Source organism: Camellia sinensis, chromosome 10 (assembly GCF_055761805.1).
Source record: "Camellia sinensis isolate YWXY chromosome 10, ASM5576180v1, whole genome shotgun sequence".
Taxonomy (NCBI): domain Eukaryota; kingdom Viridiplantae; phylum Streptophyta; class Magnoliopsida; order Ericales; family Theaceae; genus Camellia; species Camellia sinensis.
The window spans coordinates 81,253,931-81,263,788 of record NC_138970.1 but is presented as its reverse complement, the minus strand read 5'-3'; the positions used below and the strand labels follow the sequence as shown (position 1 = coordinate 81,263,788).

The 9,858-nt window shown below is 42.3% G+C and overlaps 1 protein-coding gene across 1 annotated transcript; it reads right to left on the bottom strand.

The window, feature by feature from the left end:
- Nucleotides 1-2,785: 2,785 nt before the first annotated feature.
- Nucleotides 2,786-3,767, bottom strand: LOC145788991 (uncharacterized). The gene has a single exon (XM_082891736.1). It carries the CDS (start codon nucleotides 3,747-3,749, stop codon nucleotides 2,916-2,918), a length of 834 nt encoding a protein of 277 aa, XP_082747862.1. The 5' UTR covers nucleotides 3,750-3,767; the 3' UTR covers nucleotides 2,786-2,915.
- Nucleotides 3,768-9,858: the final 6,091 nt, after the last annotated feature.

The window sequence follows — 9,858 nt, the reverse complement described above, 5'->3', positions numbered from 1 at the left end:
AAAAAAGTAAAAAAAAATGTTTTAAATTTTAAAAATATTCACTAAAAAAAAAAATACGAAAATCAAAAAATTCAATTTTCAAAGAACTTAATTAAAAAAATTCAAACAAAACACACTGATTAAAATTTAAGGTTTAAGGTTGAGGTCCAAAGAAATAGGGGGTCTAAAAGATTTTAATAGGTGCTAATAACATCACTCTTTAGGTAATCATTTGGGTATGCTCAATTTTAGTAGGGGTAATAAGTTTATGGAAAGTTGTATAATTTTAATTTTTAATTATTAATATTTATCATTTATTTATAATTATTTGTACAAAAAAAATAGAGACAATAAGTTGACTTTTTAAAATAATTTTTTTGATTGATTTTCAAACAACACCTAAGATTCTAGGCTTCCGATATTACTAACATTTATTGGGATAAAATACAAATATACCTCTTAAGATTTGTTTAAAATATAATTTATATTCAGTGGTTTTAGAAATTATATCATATCTTTTAAAATTTCTAATTTCATAACAAATATTTTTTTTTATTAACAAATTATCAAATCAATTTTATAGTTTTTTTAATAATGTCAGAAATTTATTTTAATTAATAATTTTGATAATTTTATTATTTTATAGAAGAACAGTTAATTTTTTTTTATTTTTATAATTAATTCTGTTAAATAAAAATTTTTGACAATAGATCATTTGTAATTTTTTAAACTATAAAAAATAATTCGTATTTTAAACAAAATTTAAAAAGTGTATTTATCATTTATCTTATTTATTAATATATCAATTGATATGATGATTGTATCGCCAATTCTAATATTTATACCTTTATTTAAAACTATTGAATTTTGCTTAATCGAAATCCAATTTTCAAGTGAGGATGCTATTAATATTATTAAATTTAATGGTAATTCTATGTGAAGGTATCACTTTCTAATTACTATTATTTTTTTATCTGTAGTAAGGATCACAACATTATTAATGTAATGAAAGACAGATATAATTTATTAAATTTATTTATGACTTTTTATTGTTTAGTGCCACCGTTATATTTAGTATTTTTTATTCTACCAGAATACTTTCATTTTTCAAAAAATTAAATTCCTAATTGTATTATCTCCCCACTGAAAAGAAGGCATAAGTTATTGCCAAAGAAATGCCAAAATATTTGATTCAAGGCAGATTGGAATGATTGTTTCTTAGCTTACTTATGGAATAACCATATTCCCTTCCCTTACCATGATGAATCCTGAATGGAATTTACTTCCCCTATTTCAAATATTTGAAGGGTATCTAATAATTTCTCTTATTTCAAATATTTTACCAAATAAATTATTGGATATTTTTTAACGGTGGTAAATTATTGGGTGTTCTTTTATTGGTGAAGTATCAATAAATTTTAAATAGTGATCTTATGAATTATTTGATTTTTTCTTTTTTCTCATGGACCTAAAGGTCTCATTCTAGTGTAAATGAGCGTGTTATGTGTTGAGAAAAAAATATGAATTTTCTCATAATATTAAACATTATTAAACATAACATTTAAAAAAAACTTTTTAATGTATTTTTTCTAAACGTAACTCTAATGTAACACTTCAAAAATATAACACTCTAATGTAGTACAATAAAAATCTCCTTAGTGCATCTTTTTTAAACGTAACAAATAACATTCTAAAAAAATTCCTTAGTATATATTTTTTAAACATAACACTCCAATTAATGTAACACACAAAAACTCCTTAATGTACTTTTTCTATATGTAACACTCCAATGTAACATACTAAAAATTCCTTAGTATATTTTTTTTAAACATAATAATGTCACATTTCAAAAGAAATTCTTAATGTATTTTTTTCCAAATATTACACTTCAATTAATGTAATATACAAAAAAAATTTTAGTGTATTTTTTTTAAACGTAATACTCTAATGTAACACTGCAATGTAATACTAGAAATCACATTAATAGAAATATAGATTTTCACACACTCAGACAACCAACGCTTCCGCTACCAATCTCTCTAAAAAGAATCTTCCATACCTTATATTTCCATTCTTATCCTAAAAACAAATCACAAAATTGAAAAAATAAATCACAAAAGGGTGTTAACTTAAGCTCAAATCAAATAAATACAATTTTTCAAAATAAAAAAGACTAACCGATTCATAAGAAAACTATTAAAACTAAATAGATCAATATTTTCCCATATAAAATTTATCAATAATGCTACATGTACCAATTAGTGTACATACTGGTGTACCAACTAGTGTTATGATATTATTAATAACCCTATTTATTATACAAATTATAAATATCCAAAATTTTTAAAATTATGTCACATCATCTGTTAATATATTAGTGTGTACACTAATTAGTGTACTCTTCGGAGACCCCCCTCTGTACTTCGGTTCGAACCCTCGGCGGCTTGCGGCGCGTAGGTGAGCTCCACACAGTGCCCTGGTGGTGGGTCCCCCACATGGTGGGGGTTAATTCCTAGCTGGTAACCGGTTATCCCGGAGTTAGGGCCCACAGGGGGCGTGATGACACCTCAGATCCCCTTTTTTCATGATAAAAAAAAAAAAATAGTGCTTGCTAAAATGATCATAATGTAAGCTTTGCCAATGGCCATGACCTACAAAAAACACCTTGGTTGGAAACCAATTTTGTTAAAGAGTTCATCATTGGATTAAATACTTCAAAGCAGCACACTAATAACAACAGATCGAAATCAAACATAAAGGTTCTGTTTTTGCATTTCAAAATTGATTAGAGCATTGCAACTGAAAAAAAACAAGAACCAAACACTTCCATAAAGATCTCCGCAACTCACCATAAACATAATTTAAGAGAAAATAAAGAAACAACAACCATGTATCTTAATATCTAACGTATCTAAATTCCTAATCTACTATACAATTCATCCAGTTATGGATGATGGGTCACTCCTCTTGTTTGAAGAAATCTGTGGCGGCTGATGAAGATCGATCAACTCGAGCTCTTTCTGGCGAAGAAGAAGTAGCATTCTTTCATTTTCGAGCTTCATTCGCTCGTTCTTGAGCTTGTCTCTCTCCATTTCCCTCTTCTTCTTGCTGCTAAATTTCACCCATTTAAGCCTCTGCTTCTCAATCTCAAACGCTTCGTACTGGTAAGTCACTCGTTGTTCCTCCAATTGTATCAACCGGTTCTTCATCCAGTGTCCCTTCTCCAACAAACTCTTGGATCCATCCTGAACTACACTCGTCAATTCAGTACTCAATTGTTGAATCAAAGGCGAGGGAAACGCGAGCATCCCTTTTCTTTGCCTTTTCCTCGAACATTTTTCATCACCACCGTCTTCCTCATCCTCCTCGTGATCTCTCACACCTCCTCCTACAATCTCATCTTCATCCTCATCATCATCATCATCGTTCTCATCTTCTTCATCATCTTCATCCTCTTCTTCAGGGCTACCCCCTTTTGCCATTTTTGATCCCTCCGTCTCTGCTCTCCCTGAATTGGGCACTATTGGGGTATTGTCAACCGAATGAAAACACCTCTGGTGGGGTTGAATTTGTTGAGATGGCTCCGCAGCCACCTCTGGCGAATGATGAGGACCCGAAGCCCCACCACTAGTAGCAGCAGCACCACCACCATTAGCAGCAGCAGCACCACCACAACTATTATGATAAGCACACATTTCTCTAAAAAACAAGTGCTTGGAATTGAGTAGTTTCTTCACTTCTTCCTTTCTTTTGGGTGATAAATGGTCCATTGTATATAAGCATGTCTGCGCCCCCCATACGCGACAGATGAACACTTTGTAAGAAATTTCTTACACTCAAACACCTCTCTCTCTCTCTATCTATCCTAAGGTGTGTGCTAACTTGACCGTCGGAGGGTTTTTCCGGCCACACACCGCCGGGTAGCTCACCATTATTTGCTCGCAGGTGATCGGACATAAACGGAGCTCGGAAGAAAGGAGTACGGGCTTGCCGGAATATTTGCTCCCCGTACAATTGGCGCCGTCTGTGGGAAACTTGACAGACAAAACCTTGTCTTCCAGGTTCATCCGATCGCCGTCCATGGCGAACAACGACGAGTTTCCGTTGTCTGCCATAGACGGAGCTACCCCGGAGTTCATCCGAAGGAGAGAAGGTCTTTCCGCCATCCATCCAATGGCGGACTTGGGGACGCCCACCGGAGGCCAGTCAGGAGACGCTCGGGATAAGCGCGGAAGAAGTCATGGACATTCACGGAGTCCAGACGGTCATCGGCGGAGGAGAGATTCACACGCCAGACGTCTAGAAAATAAGTTGAGGGATCAAGACGCTGTCATTCGGCGAATGGCGGCGGAGATGGAGGATCTGAAGCGGCATGTCAAAGGGAATGGTGTAGCTGGAGTGGGAGACCACAGTGAGCGCACCCCGTCCCGTCGTTCAGGCGGCCAGAGTCAGCGACGTACTCAGTCCATATCTATTACCAGAAGTTACCAGGTTGGTGATTCCAACGCGCATGCAGAAAAGTCTAGCGCGCAAGACAGCACCTACAAACCTTCACGTCCGGCGACGACGTCAAGGTACTCTTACTCCGCTCAGTCAGAGGATTTACGGGCGGTCTTAAAGGAGCGGGCTCGCCGGCGCGAAGCTCAGAGAATACCTACCTTCCAGCGGCTATCCTACGGGGTTCACGCCAGCGAGGAGGTCGGAATGCCTCCACCCCGCCAAGCAGTGCCACTCTTTGAAGATACGGACTTGGCTAGGCTGAGTGCCACCCCTTTTTCCCTGGATATAGAAACAACACCGCTTCCGACAGGCTTCCACCAGCCTAAGTTCACACTTTACGACGGAAAGACCGATTCCTACATGCATGTGAGCCACTTCCGACAGGTTATGGCCGGACATAGGTGCAATGACGGACTTATGTGCCTAATCTTCCCGTCAAGTTTAGGCGAGCTGGGCTTAAAGTGGTTCGAGAGGTTGCCGGAAGGGAGCATACAAAGGTGGCATCAGTTGGCCGAGGCGTTTGTTACACGCTTCAAAACCAACACAAAGACACCAAAGGAAGTCGATCATTTGCTAAGTGTCAAGATGGAACCGAGCGACACACTGAAGGTATACAACTCAAGGTACTGGGAAACCTTCAACGAGATCTTGGACTGCCCGGTCAACCTTGCAAACACGCAATACAAGCGTGGTCTCCCGGTCGGACATAGACTGCGGGACTCGCTTACCATGCACCAGCCGACCTCCATGAGCCAGCTCATGCAGCGCATCAATGAGCACATCCGAGTAGAGGATAACGCGTCAGCCTCTACCGTGAAGGCCACTCCGGTGGCAACAGACAAGAAAACAGCAGGCAAAGTGCACGCAGTTGGGCAAGAGTCCAGCCGCTCAAGTGACCGAGCAGAGGAATCGGACCGTGGTTCGAATCGTAAAAACTGGGGTAGAGGACGTCGGAATGACCGGGATGATTACCCCCGAGATGACGTAGCGGACGCAAACAGAAGGATGAAGGCAAGGACTGGCATAACCACGGTCTTCAAGATTCCAATCTATCGCATACTTAGTGAAATCCGAGACGAGGAGTATGTCCTGTTTCCTGCTAAGTTGGACGATGGACAAAAGGGCTACAATCCGCGGCATCGTTGCACATTCCACCGGGAGAGAGGCCACCGGACTGAGAATTGTTTGCCTTTGAGGCAACACTTAGAAGAGCTGGTTGCGGCCGGGCATCTAGACCTTTACATTGATGGCGGCGTGAAGCCGAATCAGGCTCCGGTCGATCCCAGGGGATAGGATGACCGAGACGCACCACCACAGGGAGTTATTAATGTCATCCACGGCATCGTGGAACCGGAGCGTGTTTGCGAACTCCGGGGCATTATAAAAAAGGCAGAGCATATGAGGGAAGTTTTGTCGGTACAGCTTGCCATCAAAAGGGGGAAGACTGAAGAAAAAGACGTGATTAGTTTCACCTCAAGGGATCTAGAGCATATCCAGACGCCGCACAACGATGCCTTAGTAGTAACACTACGTGTCAAGGACTTTGATGTTAAGCGGATCTTGATCGATCAGGGAAGCTCGGTCGAGATCATGTGCTATGATGCGTTCAAGCAGCTTAAACTCCGGGAGACAGACTTGGCTCCGGCAACTTCGCCACTGGTTGGATTCAACTCACAACCAGAGTGGCCTTTGGGAAAGATTATCCTGCCGGTCAAAGCGGGATCCGTGGTCAAACAAGTTGAGTTTTGGGTGTTACAAGTGCCTTCGACGTACAACCTTATCCTTGGAAGGGGATGGCTACATGCCATGCAAGCTGTAGCATCGACTTACCACCAGGTGATGAGATTCCCCTCGGCTATGGGGGCAATCGAAGAGATTTGTGGCGATCAGGTCATGTCCAAGCAGTGCTTCGTGGCGGTCAACGGAAGCCGGGCTGCCAAAGGATTCGTTCAAATGATTGAGGGACCGAAGGACCAGGGTGTCTTAGATGATGTGGGCACCAAGGCCGAAGACAAGGCTGTTGAGGAATTGGTTGAGGTGCGAATTGATACAGAACAGCCGGACAAGTTCTTCTTGCTCGGCTCAAGTCTCACGGCCATGAAGAGGACCGAGATGGTTGAGTTTTTAATGGCCAACATCGAAGTCTTCGCGTGGTCGCCCTACGACATGCCTGGCCTCGATCCAAGTTTTATCTGCCACCACCTCAATGTCTTCCCTGGAGCAAAGCCAGTCATCCAGCGAACAAGGAGATCGGCACTGCACCACGCCGAGGTAGTTGCAGAGGAGGTGAGAAACCTGCTTGAGGCACGAGCAATTCAGGAAGTGCACTACCCTCGGTGGATTTCCAACACAGTAGTGGTGCCCAAGAAGAATGGAAAGTGGCGAGTTTGTGTTGACTATAAGACAGTCAACCGAGCTTGTCCCAAAGACAGCTTCCCTTTGCCGCGCATTGACCAGCTAGTGGACTTGACGGCTGAACACAACAGGCTCAGTTTCTTGGATGCCTACCGCGGCTACCATCAAATTGCCATGCACGGGCCTGACCGAGAGATCACCTCTTTCACGACTCCAAGGGGACTCTTCTGCTACCGAGTTATGCCTTTTGGTTTGAAGAACGCCGGGGCAACCTTTCAGAGGATGGTGACCAAAATGTTTGCTCCTTTGCTTGGCCGGACAATGGAGGCTTACATCGATGATATGGTGGTAAAGAGCCGACATGAAGCAAACCATTTGTCCGACTTAGCCGAGATGTTTGCCATTCTGAAGAAGTTCAAGCTGCGCTTGAATGCGTCAAAGTGTGCCTTTGGCGTGGGATCTGGAAATTTTTTGAGATTCTTAGTCACAAACCGAGGCATCGAAGCAGACCCTACTCAGATCAGAGCTGTGCAAGAATTGAAGCAGCCCAGCTCGGCTAAGGACGTACAGCATCTGGCCGGGATGGCCGCCGCGCTTAATCGGTTTATAAGCCGGTCATCAGATCGCTGCCGCCCTTTCTTTCAAGCATTGAAGTCAAAGTTCTCGTGGGACGCAGAGTGTGACCGAGCTTTGGCCGAGCTCAAGGAATATCTGTCTACTCCGCCACTGTTCGTTACACCAAAGCCGGGAGAGGAACTTTACCTTTACCTTGCCGTCTCCCAGCACGCGGTCAGTGCGGTGCTAGTCCGCGCTGAAGGAATCAAGCACTTCCCAATTTTTTATGTCAGCAAGACCTTGCTGCCGGCTGAGACGAGATATTTGCCGCTGGAAAAACTTGCGTTGGCATTGATGATGGCTTCGAGGAAGTTGGCGCATTATTTTCACGCCCATACCATCGTCGTACTGACCGAGTTTCCCCTCAAGGCCTTGTTTGAACGGGCGGACTTTTCAGGCCGAATTCTTAAGTGGGCGGTCGAGTTGGGACAGTTTGATGTCAAGTTCCAGCCGCGCACTGCTATCAAAGCCCAGACCTTGGCAGATTTTGTCGCCGAGTTCTCACCTGGCACTCATCCGGTATGCCCGGTCGATATTACCGAGGCAGATGATGAGATGCACGCAAGGCCAACCAAGGTACAACCAGTTAGAGGAGGTAGCGACGCGGAGTTTGCGCGCATCATTGAAGCACCCTCAGTTTGCACGGTTATACCACCCGGTGATGCGATGACGGAGTTGAATATCACCGACCCATCCACTCTGTCCGGTCCCGCATCACCAAGGGGGGAAGCAATTGAACCACACAGCTCAGGACCTGCGGCCGGCGTAACACCGCAACCTGATGATTCGCCTACGGACTTGAGCATTACAGACCAACTTGCTGAGTCTGGTGCCGAATCATCAAGGGGGGAAAGAATGGACCCACTGTAACAACCCTCGTCACTGTTTACCGATAAACACTGATTACCGTTAAACTGAATTGATTATGACTGATAATTGGACTGATTCAAAGTACTGAACTGACTGACTGAAATTGGAAACCGAATTGATTGAGTATATGTTAGTTAAATTGCATTCTATCTGTTTGACTGTATGATTATCTGTTCATGCTTATATGTTTAAACTGCTAATTGAAGGCCTTACCGGTGGCCGAATCCGGAATTGATTAATGTTTTATGATCGTCATAATTAATGTGATTTTATGGTATATTTACCTGAAAACTGATTAGGTATGATTAAGTTAGATTAAAATGAGCTAATTAAAGAGTTTGACTTAATTACCGTTTTGCCCTTGAGTGGGCCACTACCTCTACACCTTGAGCTCACTATACTTGAGCCAAAAACATTTTCCTCAGCCTTCTTCTTGTTCTTGCCGACCTTGAGGGAGAGAGGGAGAGAATAGAATTGTTCTTGGGGGTTTGGCTTAGTCAACTTGAAGAATTGCTTGAAATTGAAGTGTATCTGCCTATTTGAGCTCCCTCACTTCTAATTCTACACCTAAGGTAGATCATTCATCATCTTAATGGTGTCTTTGAGTTGTTCTTGCATGATTCATGCTTCATTGTAGAACTAAGTCATGAATTGGTTCATTGTTGTTGAATTGAAGCTTAATTGTTGCATGCATGTACATATATTGAAGTTTTGAGGTTGTAGTTCATAATTCCTCACATGCATGTTCATAATTTTGTAATGGTCCATGTTTTCAACTTGTTTTTGGATCAATTGGCTCCCTAGAGCATCAAATTGAAGCTTCAAAATGATTTGAATTCATGCATGTTTGCATGTTCATATTGTTCTTGGAATTGGTTTGAAATTGGGTTTGAATTAAACACCCTTGGGCTTTGATTTCTCAAATTGAGCTTTGAACTATGATATTCTATATGTTTGCAAGTGTTTTCTGGAAATTCAGCCCAAGAGGATCGGTTTTGATGCATGTAAACTTGAGTTTGAGCTTGGAGGTGCAATCTGGGTTTTCCAGATTTCGCACTTCCGCTCGAGCGGGGGAAGTGCCGCTCGAGCGTGGAATCCGAGCATCCAGCATCTCTCTGCACTGTTTTACAGTCCGCTCGAGCGGAGGATCGGGCGCTCGAGCGGAGTCATGTCTCAAGCTCGAGCGGGCGTCGAGCGGAGATTTCACCCATCCAGTACTTTTACAGTACGCTCGAGCGGGAAAGTTTACGCTCGAGCGTGTACCTTTGTTGCATGTCCGCTCGAGCAGGGAAACATGCGCTCGAGCGGGAATCTGTTTTTCTGAAATTCCGAGACTGTTTTCTGATCACATCTTTGCATCCTCATCCCATTCTAGGCATTCTTAGACCTAGTTTAAGGCATCTTATTGAGGATATAGATGTAGAACACACCGAGGCAAATTAGGGATTAAATTGTAATCTTTCCCAGCTGTGTACCTTAGTGTGTTCAATCTGTTAACTGTGTAGGGTTGGCGACTGGGGAGACACGCTCTAGCTTACT

Bases quoted from the DNA above. Each gene is read 5' to 3' on its own strand.
- LOC145788991 (XM_082891736.1), bottom strand. From the start codon at position 3,749: ATGGACCATTTATCACCCAAAAGAAAGGAAGAAGTGAAGAAACTACTC.